Source organism: Eubalaena glacialis, chromosome 5 (genome assembly GCF_028564815.1).
Source record: "Eubalaena glacialis isolate mEubGla1 chromosome 5, mEubGla1.1.hap2.+ XY, whole genome shotgun sequence".
Classification (NCBI taxonomy): Eukaryota; Metazoa; Chordata; class Mammalia; order Artiodactyla; family Balaenidae; genus Eubalaena; species Eubalaena glacialis.
In genome coordinates this window covers 92,958,270-92,977,122 of record NC_083720.1, presented here as the reverse complement: position 1 = coordinate 92,977,122, position 18,853 = coordinate 92,958,270, and the positions used below count along the sequence as shown (strand labels likewise).

General features: G+C 37.9%; 1 protein-coding gene across 4 annotated transcripts in view; it reads right to left on the bottom strand.

The window, feature by feature from the left end:
* Positions 1-4,972: 4,972 nt before the first annotated feature.
* The window catches only part of MTHFD2L (methylenetetrahydrofolate dehydrogenase (NADP+ dependent) 2 like), a 133,104-nt gene continuing 119,223 nt past the window's right edge, over positions 4,973-18,853 (bottom strand). For all 4 annotated transcript variants that reach the window (XM_061191469.1, XM_061191471.1, XM_061191470.1 and 1 more), the window contains one exon: positions 4,973-5,137. In XM_061191469.1, coding sequence (XP_061047452.1) covers positions 5,025-5,137 — 113 coding nt within the window. In that variant the 3' untranslated portion in view covers positions 4,973-5,024. The remainder of the gene's footprint in view (positions 5,138-18,853) is intronic.

Here is an 18,853-nt window from a genome sequence, read left to right as displayed (position 1 = left end):
CTTTCGTGGAGTTTTAAAAAACTATTTATTATTAAGACAAGTTCTGGATACAGTTTTTCCCAAGCAAATCATATTTGAATTATAAGTCAAATAATCATCTCTGTATCACTGGTAAGAATTTAAGGAAAAATCATTTACAAAGGATTAAATAAACCACAACCAATTGCAGTTTCAGGAGGAAGATGCTAGGTCTAATGTTAAATATATTTATTTCTAAGACTGGGACATAGTACCACAACCATCTTTATAGTAACTGTTAACTGGCACTTGACAGTGCTTTGCATTTTGCGGAAGGTTTTCACACATATCTCAATTCTGTCTTCAGAAATCCCGGCCCCAACAAATCCAGTGCCTAATATATAGTGTAGAGTATACTCAATCAATCTGTCTTGAGTGAATAAAGAAATAAACAACAGGCCTTATTTTTATTCCCATATGACAAATAAAGAATGAAGACTCAAAAGAATTAAGTGACTTGCCAAAGGACACACCCTAGAGTCAGGACTTGAGCCCATGTTCAGATTCCAGATCATACGCCCTCTCCAGTTCCCCAGCTGTGTCCTCTGGTAGGAGTCAGTATACTGACCTTAGAGAAATTCAGATTGTCTCCTAAGATCAAGATTTAAGTAAATTACCTTACCATAACAATCTAAACAAATGAATTATGGCTTTTACACATGTTTGGGCTGAGAGAAGTGGACCACTGTCTCTCTAGATGTTTCTCCACTGTGGTGAATTAAGCCATATAATATAGAAACTCATCTACCACTTGAGCTTAAGAAAATAGCTCCAAGTCATCCCATATGTTTCTTTTCCTCTGGGACTCATCATGATGAATCCCACTTACACTCTCTATAGGAAAATCTCCTATCTTCACATCTTCAATCCTCTCATCAGGGAGTCCTTCCGCAATCCTGAAGAATGGGCGAGGTGGTTACTGTAACATGACCTCACGGATACTTGTATTCATTCTTGATACATGTTAGAGTGAGAAAGAAGGCTAAGAGCTGCAGCACCCCACTATCATTTTTCCCTCTGACCATTTTTTGTCTTTTTAGTTTATTCATCTCTCTCTAGTCGTAAGCATCTCTGGAAGTGTCTTCTCTTCCCTTCCCTTGCCGTTAAGTTTATTTTTTCCTTCCCTTCTCCTACATTCCCTTTCTTTCCTCTCCTTTCCTTTCTTCATCTCTCCTCTCTTTTCCTTCCTTTTTTATTCTTTCTTTCTTTTTGTTTTTTACTTATTTATTTAATTTATTTATTTTATTTTTGGCTGCATTGGGTCTTTGTTGCTATGCACAGGCTTTCTGTAGTTGCAGCGAGCGGGGGCTACTCTTCCTTGTGGTGCGCAGGCTTCTCATTGCGGTGGCTTCTCTTGTTACGGAGCATGGGCTCTAGGGCGCATGGGCTTCAGTAGCTGTGGCATGTGGGCTTCAGTAATTGTGGCTCACGGGCTCTAGAGTGCAGGCTCAGTAGTTGTGACGCACAGGGTTAGCTGCTCTGCGGCACGTGGGATCTTCCCGGACCAGGGCTTGAACCCGTGTCCCCTGCATTGGCAGGCGGATTCTTAACCACTGCGCCACCAGGGAAGCCCCCTTTTTCTTTCTTGCTCTTTCACTAACAGCCAAAATTTGTTGCTGGACATTGGCAGGAAATGGTCATCAGCCCATTGCTTATCTCTCTCTAAACTTATTCTGTAATTCTCAGGAATTCAGTTGCCATTCATCCATTCATAAACCATTTTATGCCTGTAACATGTAATGTTTGTAAGGCAAATAGAAAAATCCTGCATGGACTCTGACCTCAAAGAACTAGAGGGGGCTAAGGAAAGTACATACATAACTACAGTGCTGGGTAGAGACGGATGACTGCCATGAATGTGTACATAAATGTGTATAAGAGTTCAGCGGTGGGACTTGGTCAAACTCTCACAGCATTTCTCATGGATGAGTTTCATTTGAAGTGAATCTTAATTAGCAAATAGAATTTAGACATATAGTGATAAGAGAAAGAATTCTAGGTGGCAGGGGAGGTGGGCACTGAGGGGAGGTAGAGTGATAGAATGAAAAGAGAGTGGGTTCTGGCTCATGTCATCCTAACAGACCTTTCTTTGAATTCCAATTCTACCTTTGCTATCCATTTGGCCTTTGCTGAGACTTTTTAATAACCTCAAGCGTTGATTCCCTCATATATCAAATGTGGATTGTCAGTAACAATAACAAAAAAGTAAAGCATTTAGCACATGATAGGTGCTCAATTAAAGACAGCTGTTACTATCAAACAAGTGTAGAAAGATGCAGGGTGTGTATAGTGGTCAATCAAGGTTAGGAATTTAGTGGTTAACACATGCTGATGCATCTTAAGTTTTCATCACTAGCCATGAATTATTCTCATACCAGACTGATACTATGTCAGGACTTTTCTTTATATATTATGTCATCACCTCAAACTCAACATGTCAAACTGAACATATTATCTCTTCTCCAAAATAAGCTCCTCTTTACAACTTCCTCATGATAATCAGTGATAACGTCTTCTAGGCTTTAACTACAACTCTCATCACTGACTAAATAGAGTCTAAATTCTGATTTATCCAGGCTTTCTCTAATCTATTTCTGCTGTTATCCAGCTGTATTTCCACCACTCTGCAACACACTTTTCATTTCAGTCTGACTGTAGCCCTTGCTTTCATATATATATGCTAAGCTCATTCTCACCTCCATATCCTCATGTTATTGTTCAATCCTCATTAATTCTTCAGGGTCCTTTTTACAGATACGTGTAGGAGAAGAGAACTTACTTCTCCAAACCTCCTCCACAAGACAATCATATGTCTTTTATAGACCCCAAATATGCACAAGTAAAGTCATGATACCAATGAACCAACTTTTTTTCCTTTATGTGTTGACAAAGGCTTCCTTCTTGACCAAACTTTAGTTAGACTCCTCCTAGTCCTTTTCTCAACTAGGCATCAACTTAGCCTGTTGAGCCCAGTTTTAGCAAAGAAATCTGCTAAGTTAGTTTATGGAGAATCCCCCTGCCCTGCTCCTTGCACCCTCGTCCCTGCCATATCTGATCAAGTTCCCTATCTCCCACCCTTGATATCTGGCCTAACTTTAACAAGAATCCTGGTAAGCTAGTTTAACAAGAATCCCTCTAGCCTTCTTATCTAATCAAGTTCCTCTTAGTAATTTTCCATCTACTGATCCCCTCACTCTCTTCATTGCCTATAAATCCATTGCTGTCTCAGCTGTATTTGGAGTTTTCAGTCTCTTCTATTGTGATAGTCTCGACCCCATTGCAATAGTCCTGAATAAAGTTGTCCTTATATTTTTAACAAATGTTAGAATAATTTTTCCTTTATAGTGGTTTAATTGGTCTCTGGAAAGGCTCACTCCTGAATTTTAGCCTCACCAAAGGGGAAAAATATTTCTAAAAAATAACTCCTGCATTTGGGGGTGGGGGAGGAGGAAGCTCAAAATTACAGACTTCACCTTTTCCATGTAAATGTATTTTGGGTCATTATGTTTGTTTTGGGAACTTGGGGCACTTAAATATTAAAAAGAGGGTCTTTCTGAAATGTTAGCTTGGGAGCTTTGAATTTAAACTTTTATCAGGGTTATTAGACAAAGATTGGTCTGGAATGGGCTGTAGAACCTTTTCTTTCATGTTTGAGGAACTTGTACATTTCCCCAGCATGCTCTGAAGAAATAGATAACAAATATATGAACAAAGAAACTTATAGATAGCTTAAAGAAAAAGAAGACAGGTATTCCTTTCCAAATTGGTTTTATTATACAGTTGAAATATTAATTATAAACATCTAGTCTATTTTCACACAAATGATCAAGAATATACACTAATAAAGACATGCATTGGGTAAGAATCATTACTGGTACATAAACAGACTGGGATTTGGGCCTGAAAGCAATACAATTATATGCCCAGGGTAGTCTCAAAATAGCCTTCAACCGACAGTCACATGTTTTTTCTAATTTAAATTGTGTTAGAAACATGGCATCTACTTTGAGAACCAAATGCTATAAGATAAGAGGGAAGAACTGTGAGTAACAAAGCAATAGATTTTTAGTCATATCCTAAGGCTTAGCTTGGGCACGTTGTGTCATATTTTTCTATTAGATTTCTAGATTTGTGAACAAACATAACTTCTATTCTTTAACGAAGTCCTCATTCATACTATATTGTATTTTCCTGATATTTGTGGGAAAATACAACCTTAGTTTTGTTTTGTATATTTGTTTGGTTTTGGAGTTTCCATTATTCTTCAAGGAAGGTATTGTCCAAATATTTTTCTAGAAGAACAAAGAAATTACATGTAAACCTAACACATTCTTATTGCATTTTTACTTGGCAAGTAGTAATTCACCATTTGAAATAATCAATACCTTTCCAAGTAGCACTGCATTTTTTGCCTTCCTTGCATGTTTTTCTTTCCTCGAATGGAGCATCATTTCTCATTAGTATGCCTCGTAGGATGCATTTGGGAAGTATATGAGATCAAAAGTTTATTTTTAATATTTTATCTTTCCTTTAGCAAACAAACTCTTTTTCATCATATGATATAGTATGTAAAATATATAAAAATTGGGCATGATTATGGCAAAACCTAAATTACATTTTACAAGGGAGCTTATTTTTCTGACAAAATGTTTGTTGAAAACACACTATTTGTGATATTTGTGTCAAAAATATATGCATTTATTATGAGCCCTTTATTAGTTTTAACATTATGAACAAATATTAATCACAAAATAAACAATTGTTACCAAAGTTTTCATTGCAGTTGTTTTGTTTTTTTTTCCTAAAACTCAATATCCACTCAAAATATTCAGTAATTATTAGCAGGAAATGCATAAGATTGTGTGAATCATCTGATCCACAATGATTCCATCTGTGAAAAAATAAATACAATGTAGAAATAGCTTTGTAGTAAAATATAAAGGTTTTTGCCTTTTGTCAAATAGATACGTAGCATGACTTCAGTTTGCTTTATTCTTTCATGTGATCTAGTAAATGATTTTTTTAGCTGCCAGAAGGGTGTTCTTGAGAAGCATTGCCACTGTCATGGGTCCCACGCCTCCTGGAACTGGAGTGATAAAGCTAGCCTTCTTCTTAACAGCTGATGGAGGAAACAGAAAGGATTCTTTATTTTTTATTTTTTCTGAGAATTTCATATTTTTAAACATACTGAACTGTTAAAACTGAAGCATTTTAAAAATTTAAGAGTTTATTTGAGCAAAAATGGAGTCTAATCGGGCAGTGCCAAACCTGAAGTATAGCTAGGAAAGCTTTCACCGACAGGAGAGACTTAGAGAGAAAAGGTGGAAGCAAAGCAAGGAAATCATTGATTGGTTATAGCTTTAAGCCTAGTTGGCTGTTTGTGATTGGTTGTCCTTGGGTTTTGATTTTGTAACCTTGAGGCAAAATCTACAAGCCTAGATTTTGGTTTGCTTACATAGGCAGCCAGGGCATTAGAGCCATCTCAGTCTAATGGCTCCCTTGTTTAATTAACAGAATACAGTGGATTTTTCTGCATTACACATATAACCCTAACATCCTCAAATCATTTTTAGAATGAAGTAGACTATAACACACACACACACACACACTTCTGTGTATGATATCTAATGTGTATAGAAAGAACACAATGAGGCCAACACTGTAGGATGAATCTCTACGCAGCTCAGTTAGTTTTACATAATGAAAATCTATAACCCATGATTGATCCAACTACATGTAATTCCAGTTAACTACTTCTAAAATACATGATATTGGTCACAAAGGGGATACAGGATATAGATAGTCCAGCACACATCATCCGTTTAATTAGAATAGTCCTGTTATAAAAACGGCATCACGTATATGTGGATAATACATTCCAGTGCAAGTCTAATAAAAATCATTAAACACATTAAAATTAACTGAGCAAATACACATAGTCCTGTTCTAAGGTATGAATGAAGACTTCTTATTCAGTGAATATACTCAAAGAAAATGGCAGAGAATTTTCATCAAGTTTTATTTAAGAATGTTCTCACACCCACAATATTACAGGTGAATGGTTTCATGAATTGACCTACTGGTTTAGTGTTTCACCGTGTGAATAGGAACAATGAACTTTTCCCAGATAACTCTTTTAGTACAAAGTTAGCATAGACAATACTTCTTTAATGCATACTCTGACCTTATCAATCACATGCTAGTTAGATGTATTGCCTTTACAAGTTTGCTCGTATATGCTTCTACATAAACGAAATCAGTAGATGTTTCCTAAATCTTAATTAAGCATTACTTTTGTACAATTTATATTGCCTTCTTGAAATATGGTTTGTAAAATTTACATTTACCTTATTTTAAGTGTATTAGTATAATGCAATATTTTTTAATAATAGGAAAAGCAAAGGAATAATATTCTTTTACTTGAAGAAAAGTCCAGATAAGCTTGAAGGCATCACACACACACAAAATCCAGTTAGTGTATATCACGAATCTTCTCATGGCATATAACAAAGAAAAGATAAGAATGCTGTGATTTAGAAGGTAATATTTTAGTTTTCCAAAACGTGTCTCTATACATGAAGCATGTCCTTTTCCCGCCATACTTCTATCCAATGTACTCTATGCTGTAGAAACACTAGGCTAGGTCAACAGCTATTTTCATAAATAGCTACAAATTATCATTCCTTTCTTCCTTTGCTCTCGTTATTCCTTCCACCTGGAATACGCTGCTACCTTATCCAAATAAGAAATCCCTTATTATTCTTTAAAAGCCAATAAAATGTTACCTGTCCATCATTTTTCTCAAAAATTCACCCCTCCAGCATTGAATTAAAAGCGCCACTATCTATGTTTCCAGTCACTTTATACCAAACTCTGTTATGGAATTTACCACACTGTGCTGTTCCTTTAATTAGACACCGGCACCAAGAAGACAGAAACTAAGTCTCGTGGTGATTATTGTTGTCATTTTTAATCTGAGAACTTCTCCATACATAGGTGAGGCATTCAGTAAATTATGATAATGTGAACTAAATAGCCCTTGAAATTTAAAATCTAAAATCAATTTGCAATAATGTGTCAGTGCTTTTGACTAGATACAAACAACATCAAAACAATTTAGTTCAAGTTAATTTACTGAAATTCTCAAACTACATATTTTGCATGATGGTGACAAACTGCATTTTTCATTTTCCAATAAGCTGACTTGATGGCATGAACAATGCCTTCCAGAACCTTTTCTATAGGATTAGAGAAGTAATGCCTTTAAAAATTTCAGCAGATCTCTAGAAGAAATGTACTATACTACTATTATTTACACTGATAGTATGTAAAATCATATATTTGTAGAGCGCTAACTTTGAAATATTAATAGATAAAAATAGAATACTACTGAATAATATGGCAAATTAAGAATCAAGTACAAACTAAATCTTCAATGGAAAATAAAATGGTTTATTTCACAATCAAAAGTTAGATAAAATTGGGAATCCATTCTGGGTATACAATAATTTTTTATATAATTTGGCTTTCAACTTTGAAAAATGAAGTGGCTTGGAATTATGTATATATGGAAAAATAGTAATAACCATAGCCACTATCAGTTGACTACTTACTACTTGCCAAGAACTTTATACACATTTTAATAATTAATATTTAATTATTATTTCATTTTAATAGCTGAAGAAAGTGTGGCTCACTGAAGTTAAAGTGACTTACCATTTTCTAATATGGTAGAGACATTATTCACAGCTAGGTTTGAATCATTCTATGATTCCATAATTCTATCTCATCCCAATGCAACTGTATTACCATGACCTGAACAAGTTGAAAAGCCCCAAGAAGGGCTCATGTGCCCCAAATTAACTCAGTTTTCTCAAAGGGTTAAGAGGATATTTTGAAAAAAGAAATAAAGGGTGGGGGGGGGAAGTTCTAATATAGTAATTTTCCTACAATTTTACTGTGAGTACTCTTAGTTCATCATCTTTGAATTATATCCAGCACTTCAAATTTCAGCTGGCTTAGCAGTTTGAGTTGCTTTCTTTCTTGGGTGAGATTCAGATCAGATAAACCACTGATCTGGTATTATACCCTCCTCTTTCAAATTATGTTTTTCACAAAATGCTTCCTATTGCATTCTTTTGCTCAAAAAGTGAGGTTTGAGGTGGAGGAATAGGGAATGAGAATAAGCTGTTGCATGAAATAATACCTGCCCGAAATTTGTAGCTCTGTGTCTGTAGTTTTGCACACTTTACTGTGGAAGCTAACACACATTTATCCTGTTCTGTCTATCACTTCATAGAATTAGACTATGTGATAGGTAATGGGTCTTTACCTGACCTGGGCGAGGACTTCTCTGGACATTCATAAGCATTTAGTTGCATCAACAGAGCCCTGTAAATTACTCACTAGGCAGAAGTTTATGACATCACTGTGAACACACCTGGTTATACAAATACTTGTTTCAAATATTTTTATCTTTGAAATAAACTGGGCAGATGTGAAGATGAAGTTTGTACACAGTCATGAGAGGCAGATTGTGATGAATCTGATTTAAAAAATATAAGATCTCTATTCCGTTTAATTTGATTTTCATTAGGTTCTACATCTGAGAAAGAAATGTTGAATTTTTCTGCTGCTGGCTAGTGTTAATGTATTCTTTGTCTGTTTACATAAGGACCAAGATATGGAAGTGACTTCTCAAGAGAGATGAGAAATTATCATTGGCCAATACCAACGGGTACAGATGCCAATGCTGAAAAGAAATACTCTAGTCTAATGATTTTGCATAACTATTTCAAGGCTGTCCTAAATGACATGTTTATGAAGTACCAGAAGTGGCTTATGAGCTAAACTCAGTCATGTGAGAAAGAGTTAAATTCAATTCATGTTTGATGCTCTGAAGAGCATCTTCCCCAATCATGTCCGAGAGATAGTAAAGTTAACAAGCATTACATCACCAGAATAACTTCTCATTGGCTGGTCTTTTCCGAGGGCAGACAAGGGTTTGCACCTGTTTGTAGAAGATGATGCTATTAAAGATTAAACCTATTATGTGTGAGGAAAAGGTGTACTACATGCTCCATTGAAAACAATTACAGAAGAATTTTTAGGCAATAGTTTCATTCAAAAACTTATTTACTGTGAGGGAGTATGTGCGGGTTTTAAGGAAAGTACTAACAATTCTGTATATATGAGAATCAGGTATTAGATCTTGATTGATATCAATGCTTTCAAGAGAGGCTCATGAACAGGTATCTCAAAACCAGAGTTAGATTAAATTTCATAAAGTCAACATGATTTTAGAGTTACTGAAACTGACAATGGCGGCAAGTAAAATAATCACCAAATCCTATTGTTACCTGTGTGGAACTTACTCTAGGGAATGAGATTTAGATGGAAATGACTTGATAATGTTTAAAGCAGTTACCTGAAAATAAGAATATTTTGAGGAAAGGTGACAATTATGGTAATTTATCTGAATGACCTCTCTGTAAACTCTTGACCCTGCAAAGTATATTCTATAGATTTCCTTAAAAATAATGCTCTACCAGCCAGATTTAGACATTAGAGAGTGTACGTTCAGTTGTATAGAAAGGAAAGAAATTACCATTTAAAATAAGTCATTTTGGACACAAGATTTGCCTTTGTGCATACTATTTTCTTTGACATATACTTCCTGCACTTCTCCATCTGATGAATACTTATGCTTCCTTTTCAGATCTGGCTAAATGTCACTTTCTTAGTGGTACTTGTTAACTCCCCAGGCTGCGTTAACTGTTCATTCATTGATCCATGAAACTTAGTAGAGTGATTTTCAGTTTGTAGTCATAGAGTATGTTGGAATCTCCTGAGAACTGTAGTCAAACTAGATATGCCCCCTCCCACCACATGATTCCAGTACACATCACTGAGAATTACTGCTGAAATGAGAGATGTTTCTAACTGGTGGGGGTAGGGGGGAGTATTATACATATAAACAGTGTAGAGTAGATTTAAAACAAGGTGAAAATTCATTGCCTCAGTGAAGGCTACTTCACATGGTGGCCTCAGGTTTCCCAGTCAGGTCCCAGGCAAACCCCAGTGTGCAATACTTGAATGCCCCATTGGTCAAAGCAAGTCACATGGTCAAGCTCAAAATTAAAGGCCTGGAATAGGAAGAATGGCAAAGTCACATTGCCAAGAGGATGTGCTTATGAGGACAGAAGATAGTATAGTCATTTTTTATAATCTACTATAATCGTCTCTTGTATTTCAGTCTCTACCTTATTAGCCATATAACCTGCTGCCAGACTTATTCTTTAAAACACAGATTAGATCATTTCAGCTTATAAACATTTGATGAATCTTGACTGTCTCTAGGATGAAATATAAATTCTTTGTCATGGCAATTAGGATCTTTTATGATATGGCCCTACATCCATGTTTGCATTATTTCCTAACCCTGGCATATTCTTCTAACCTCATTATTCACTGTTCCCACACATGCTAAAAACTGCCCCGGATAAATTTACAGCAAAAGTTTCATGAGAAAGACAGCCACAGTCACTGCCCCTTGGAACTTACAGTCTAGTTGGGGGCTATATATTACAAATACAATTACCTAAGTAGTAACTGAGCTAAGGCTATGAAATATCCTACAAACAAAATGCTTACTGCACTGTGAACGTGCTGGGAGGACCTAACTGAGCCTGAGCACATGTGGTGTGTCTCTGCCAAGTCCAGAAATCAGAGGATGAACTAAACTTTTCCGCCTGAAATGGAGAGGTGAATAGACAGTGTTCTTGGTCGGGGAACAGTGTTTGTGATGAGGTGGAAATAACCTTTCCCCGAGGCAGAAAATTGCGTGAACTCCTGGAAACACTGCAAGAAGGCCAGCAGGGCTGACATGCACAAGTGAAGAGTGCAGAAGATGACGTGAAAGAGTCTAGCTCATGTAGGGCCCAGCAGACAATGCTAAAAATTTGGGGCATTAACCTAAGAGCAATGGTTAAAGTATTTTTATTTATTGAAGTATAGTTGATTTACAATGTTGTATTAACTACCGCTACACAGCAATGCAAAAGTGATTCAGTTATACATATATACATACTTTTAAAAAATATATTCTTTTCTATTATGGTTTATCATAGGATATTGAATATAGTTCTCTGTGCTTTCCAGTAGGACCTTGTTGTTTATAAAGTATTTTTAAAATTTGGAAAAAAAATATTCTGAGGCAGGATAAGTCAAATGGGGAAACTACCTGTTTTGTGTACATTTTTCTAATGAGATCAGTTTATCATCTGGGGCAGAGAAGGGAGAACACAAAAGTATCAATAGCAACATGAAGTGAGATGTGCTAAGATGGGAATAAATTCTGGTTCTTGTGGGAGCACCCCAAATCAAATGGGGGTCAGAGAAATATTTGTAAAGTGGCAGAAAATCTTCAAGATTTTATGGATGTCTGAGGGGGTAAGAAAGAAGGAGAGAATGCAATGCAAACATCGGGAATAATAAAAGCAAAGGAACTTTGGACTTGACAAGCTGATGCAATGGAGGAGCTCAAAGAAGTTCATTATGACCGAAGCACATGGTGGAAACAGAGAGTAGAAAGAGATGAGGCTAGGAAGGTGGTCAGGGGCTGCATGACCCCGAAGTGAGGGGTCAGGAAACTTAGATTGGGTGATGGCAGCTGTAGTTACTGTGTTCTGGGTGAATGAGCTTTTAAAAAAATATCTTTTGTGAATGAACCTAGGCATTTATATATTTAAGAATAACCAGTTTTGCAAGATGAGAAATTGGAGAGAAAAATGTATGCTACTAAATAATTTTCAGAATAAAATTTAAAGGAGAAATTCATGTTGTATTTTCATAAAGTTTCAGGTTCTTGAATGCTATTAAATTATCATTCAAGAAATCCTCTTTCAGCCTGGAATATATATCTAATCTGCTGTGCTCCCTTTTCTCCACTATAGAGACATCTACTTTTTATCATGTTATTGGCTTCAGATTTCTAAAGGGAAGAATTAACACAGGTTTCGCTTGAGATAATTTCCAACATTTCTTACTTGAAGTCAACCATCTTTCAATGTCATGATAAGAAGAATAGGTATGGAGCAGAAGATATTCATGTTTAAAATTTGAGGTGATGAGAGGGATGATGAAAGAAACTAGGTGTTCAGTTTATGTGTGTGCCTCAAAAAAATCCAGGGGTGACACAAGGTGTGGGAATATTACTAATGAAGGATACTTATAACAACATAAGGGACATTAAAATGCCTTTTAACAATTAAGGTAGGAATAAAGGAAGAAGTATGTGATCATTAACCTTTTGGCACCAGCAACCCATGCTTCACCACAGGGTGTCTCTGGCTTGCGTGTTCTGTGTCATTATTTCCTCTGGAAAATTTACATTCCCACGTTCCCAGGGCCTGAGCTTAATAACTCTCATCTAAAATACTTTGTTAGGCAGACTCGCTAATTCTTAGGCAGATAGTGAATTTCTGCTACCGTACATGATATACTACTCCAAAGTTCCCAAATAATGGAATCTCCGTATGTACCTAAACAGAATTTAATTTTGCTAATACAGTTTGGAAATTGTATATTCTGGCAAAGTCAAAGAATATATTTGTGCTTTATAAATCTATTTTTGGGTGGAAGAGGAGGAATTGATATCCCAAGTTCCTGTAGCATTGTTTTATTTCCCTTTATATTTTGTCCAATTCTCTGTCTCTTCCAACGAAGTACTCTATAGCCCATGTCAGATTTCCAACAATGCTACAACTAGTTTTTAAAACCAACCCCCTTCTCCGAAAGGAAAAAGGGATGATTCCTTATCTGTGGCAACAAGCAGCAGAAGAAAAACCCCTCATTCCTTTCATGTGAATTTCAGCCTCCTCCTATACATGTGCAATTGCCTAAATTAAATGCCTGGAGATTTCCCCTTGCTTCTAAATGCAGTCCATTTAGGCATGACGTCTCAAATATATGCACTGTAATGAAGGGGAGACATGCTTCAGGAAAATGAAGTGCATGAATAACAACCAGAAAAACCTGACTGGCATAAGACTGGAGAAATAGTATGACTCAGGAGATAGTATGGAAAACACTGTACTTTCTCATATGGTTGATTAAAAAAATGGCACTTGAGAGCATGATGAGCCAGACAGAGTAAAGGGCTCCTTGAGAAGTGAATGGCTCGCCACTGAATTCTTGCAAGGCAGGGAGGAATCAGGTGCCCCAGAGACAATTTACTATGCTTTCTTTTGCATTTACCTAGCTGCCTGATTCCTGGGGTTTCTACAAGGTTTTTTTTTTTATATATATATTAAGATATTCATTATCATGGCACCCAGTGGGGTATTAATGGGACAGACAGGATTAATGCCCTACTGGGGACAAGAATATGAGACTCTGGTCACATTTCTATAAGTTGTACTTACAAAGACTTCCTTCACCTGTTTACTGTATTACCTGAATGGGTAAGATGGCTAAGCCTTTTCTTTCTTTTTTTTTTTTTTGCTTTAGTTACTTTTCTCCTTATGTTAAATCAAATCTACTTATATCCAGCTACTGTATCATAGATATGAATATCTAAAACTGCCACTCATACAACTCGGAAGGCTTTCAATGGAGCCAAATAGCAAATCAATCACCCAATGAAATTTTGAAATTGTTTCCTACAAACTCTGTCTATGACCCACCAGAGGAACCTCCTTTCTGACCATGAATGGTATCAGCCATCATTGCCAGTTTCTATTTTGGTGGGCAGGAGTAGGGAATCACTGCTAGGATATTTCTAGTACTCTATCAACATGACTAAAAATATCTTCCTTTCATGACTTCCTTTACAAAAAATTATCATTTACTCCTGTCATTCTCCCCAGTCCTTTTACTTTCCTACCCAATCCTTTTCCTCAAGCTTCTGAACATTCGTACAATAGATTGGCAAATCTGTAAACTAGATAGGGTGTTTGGAGTCTTCTCAAAATCTCTTGGCAGGGTCTTGTTCCCAGTAGTCTGTCATAATCAACCCAAGACACTAGGAGATAAAATTTCCCTTCCATAGATATTTTTATTTTTAAAAGGTCCTGAGAAACAACTACAAAAAAAAAAAAAAAATCTCATCCTTCAGTATAAAAGAAGAAAGATTTGCAGAGGCATCAGGCACTTCTCCTGTTCTGGTAGACGGCCTTTTTGTGCTTCAACTTTCACTCTTCTCTATAAAGATAGATCATTCAATGTCAAATACGTTCTACTAAAAAGAATGTCTCTAAAGGTCGACCTGATTTCAAAGACCTAGACTTCACAGTAAGCATCTTGTCCATGTTGTAAGTAACAAGGTGGCAATTGGCTCACTGGTAGGGATTTCATAGTGACCATCAGTGGTTCTACCTGCTTTCTGAAATGACATATGTAGCACTATGACCACAGTATTAGTAACAGTCTCTCTAACAGAGGCTTTTGCCAATTTCTATCAGCTTTTTAAAAAATGACTGGAAGAGATCACCTCTGGGCTACAGTGTTAGATCTTCTTTTATACTAAAGCTGAACTTTTGAGCTACCTTGTAATCATTTACCACAAAGAACTGATATTTTGAGTTGGACTGATCAACCATGTTGTTATTGACTGAGTATTTGTGTTCCTCAAAATTCATATGTTGAAATCCTACCCTCCAGTGTGATGGTATTAGGAGGCGGGGCCTTTGGGAGATGATTAGGGGTCATGAGGGTTCCAACCTCATGAATGGAATTAATACTCTTTAAAAAAAAAGACCCCAGAGAACTCTCTCGCTTTTTGTGCCATGTGAAGATACAATGAGAAATTAGCTGTCTGTAATTCAGAAGGGTTCTCACCAGAACCTGACTATGATGGCACTCTGATCTTGGACTTCCAGTGTCCAGAAGTGTAAGAAATAAATGCTTGTTGGTTATGCCACCCAGTCTATGGTAATTTGTTATAGCAGCCCAAACTGACTAAGACACATATCATCAAATTAAAATGATTAACACGGAAGCTGAGTTGGTAGAGAGCCAGTCTAATTCTGGTTCTTTACAATGTCATCACAGATTAATAGTTCTCTAAAAGTGATATCATTCCAAAATAGTCTTATATTTCCGTAGAAACTGGTAACATGCTCTTACTTTCCCATCTTGTAGAACAGCGGTCCCCAATCTTTTTGGCACCAGGGACCGGTTTTGTGGAAGACAACTTTTCCAGGGACGAGGTGGGGGGGGGGGCGGGGGGAGGGGAAGGTCCAGGCGGTAATGTGAGCAATGCGGAGCGATGGGGAGCGGCAGATGAAGCTTCGCTCCCACGCCCACCGTTTACCTCCTGGTTCCGAACAGGCCGGAGGACTGCTAGCAGTCCACAGCCCAGGGGTTGGGACCCCTGTTGTAGAACACACATTTGGAATAAGTAGTACCAAAACCACTTCCAAAAGAAGCTTACTTTGACATATAATCTAGAGAATATAAGTTCCGTGAGAGCAGGGACTTTGTCTCTCTGTGCATGGCCATATCCCTACTACCTGGAAGGTGTGTTGAGTGAGAAGTATGTGCTGAGCAAATCAATGTATGACTCAATGGATGTATCACTACTGAATCTGGGTTTCTGTAGATTAATAATGTGTTGGATGCCATCTTGAGTGGGAGATTTTGTTCCCATTAGGGCAACTATAAGGAATTGCTTCTGTAATGTAAGAGTGACACAAGAGATTTATAAGTGTCGAGGATGATCATACAAATGACCAATGATATGACTAAGAAGGCTGAGACCTGGTGTGGGATGGAGAGACAAAAGAAATGTAGGACAAGAAGTTTATGTTACAGAGGCATACAATTTAGTAGGGAACAACTAAATAAAAATGCAAGGTAGTATAGGATTAAGAGCAAAAAGAATAGAGGCAGACTAAGATCTACTACAGGGGTTTGGAGAAGATGGGGATAAGCATGAGTGCTTTAAAGTTATTCATATGACTGTTGGGTGAAAACATACCTGATCAGAAGACAGCTGAGGCCAGAAAAGTAATGAGGAGCTGGGTGGTAATTGAAATGTGAAGTTACATATTTCCGGATTAGTACTCCAGTGAAGGGGTCCCCAATCCCTGGGCTGCAGACCGGTCCGTGGCCTGGTAGGAACCAGGCCGCACAGCAGGAGGTGAGCGGTGGGCGAGTGAGCGAAGCTTCATCTGCCGCTCCCCATCACTCCCCATTGCTCGAGTTACCGCCTGAACCATCTTCCTCCCTTGTCCATGGAAAAACTGTCTTCCACGAAACTGGAACTGGTCCCTGGTGCCAAAAAAGTTGGGGACTGCTGCTCTAGTGGGAATGGAGAGAAAGGCTGAACAATGTGCATGTACACAAACACAAACATACACTGTTTTCTGCCAGGTATTATGCTCAGCAAGTCACATACATTAGCTCAGGTGAGGTGATTATTTCATTTACTCTTCATAACAACTCTATAAGATAGGTATTATTTATCTCAGTTTGTCAGGTGATAAAATCAAGTCTCAGAGAGGTGATTTGCCAAGATCATAATTGTTTTAAGCAACAGAGCTAGAATTCAAACCTAAATCACCCTAACTCCAAATCATAATCTTTTATGAAAGGTTGTACATAATATAAAAACAGCATGGAGTAAAAGGTAACTCTCAGGTTTTGAATGTACAGTACTATGCATAAATAAGACATCTGCAAGCAACTGTAGTAAAAGAAGAGAAAATACAGACGAAAAGCTGCTTTAAAAGCACTCTGGGAGTTTTATACTAGTTTCCTTTATAGTAGTTTCTCAGAAGAATGGTACCTTCTATGTAATTCTAGACGCTCTTCTGTCCTCATATTTTGACTATTGGGTTGGAATTTTGGGAATAATTCTGACCAGATGGAGTCCCAAATTATAGGGTTCTTTTTGCTCTAGGAGAGATTTGTCCAGTGGAGATTCTTTTGAAGAAATCATGGTAAAGCTACAGCTATTTGGGGCCAAATCACGATTATTTAGAATATCATACTTTCCTCATTCAACAATGTTGGACCTATTATTGAGTACATAAGGCCTTTTGTAATTTTTCCTCCTTGCCTTTGATCTGCTGTTCCCTCCACATGGAAAGAGCCCCTTTTTCCTCTCCCATTTTCTGCCCTATATACACATAAATAGATGAAATTCATTGATCCTTTCAGACTCATCTCAAAAGGATTCTAGAACAGGTACCTTCACTCTTGCCTATTTGAAAACTCTTAGAGTCATAAATAATTCTCCTCTTCCTTTTATATCTAATCATTTAGCCAACCATTCTAACTCTCCTTTTAAATTTTATCTACCATCTAACTACCTCTTAATACTTTCACCCATTACCACCCTGGGCCACACCCCATCTTGGATAATTTCTTATCTGGATAATTACAGTGGGCTCTTAACAGGCACCAAATTTATATCCTCAACTCTCTAAGGTCTATTAGCCATTCAGAAAACCAGGGTTATCCTGTGAAAATGCAAAAATATCATGTCTTTGGCCCAAATCCTCCAATGGCTTTCCATTGCACTTAGAGTAAAATTCAAATTCCTTTCCATGGTCTGTAAGGCCGGTCATGATGTGGCACCCCTACTGCTACCTCATTGAGTTTATATCCGAGCATTCTTCCCCCTATTTATTCTGTCCCAGTTACAGTGGCCTTCTTCAGCTTATCAAAACCAGCAGCCACACTGCACCTCAAGGTTTCTACACATGCTGTTCCATGTGTCTGGACTGTTCCTCCCCCATATATCCACATGGCTCTCTCCCTCACTTTGTTCAGGTCAGCAGTTAGCTTTCTCTGACCACCCTTTCTAAACAACCTCACTCCATAAATCTGTAGCCCCCCTTTTCTTGTTTTATTTTTGTAACATTAAATACTGCCTAATATAGCATATGTATATATTTATTTATTATCTGTCTTGTCCAACCAGAATGTAAGCTACTTTTGGGGAAGGACTTGGCCTATTTCTGTCACTGTTGCATCCCAAGTGCCTATGACAATGCCAGACACATAGCATCTCCCACCCCCTCCTGCATCCCATCCCGCAGTTCCTCTCTGGCCTCCAGGAATCCCTGAGAGGACCCTGAGCAGCCCCTCCTCTTCCCACTGTCCTCCTCAGCATTTTTTAGAAAGGGTTATTGTGAGGGGCCAGAGAACCCCTACGCCTCTACTGTGCAGGGAATTGTGGGCCAGAGAGAAATCACTGCCAGGGGTGGGCTCAGCTGTTGTCTCCCCTCCAAGGCGGGACGTGTCTCGTTCCTGGGGCAGTTTAAGAAATGAGTGGGTTATAGGCCTGGAGTGGATGGACAGACCAGCTCAAGGTTTGGCCTTCTCTTTCTTCTTACTTTCCCAGGGTGGCTGGGCTAGATGCCCCCTTTTCCCTCCCTCTCTAGGACCAACCACTCCTCATCCACAAATCCCTCCCCGAGTTCAAGCACAGACTCCATCATGAAAACCGTTTTCCTCGGTAGCTTAGTGAGCTGGTGCTGGTCCCGCCTCCCTGTGAAGCTAACCCAGCTGCAGGAGGGCACTTGGCCCCACTGCCTTCCCAGACTGTCCACAGGAGGGTGCCCAGCAGGGCAGCACACAGGGCCCCAAAGGAGGATCCGAAGGGCAAGCAGGGCACTGAGGAGCAGAAACCCAGGTATGAGTCCCCATCCCTGCCCGCACTGTGTCTCAGGCCGAACCTAACCTCCTGCATGCCGTGTTCTTTTAAAAAAAAAATGTATTGAGATATAATTGACATTGTGTAAGTTTAATGTGTACAAACCTGTTTATTTGATACATTTATATATTGCAATATGATTACCACTGTAAGTTTAGTTAACAGCTTTAT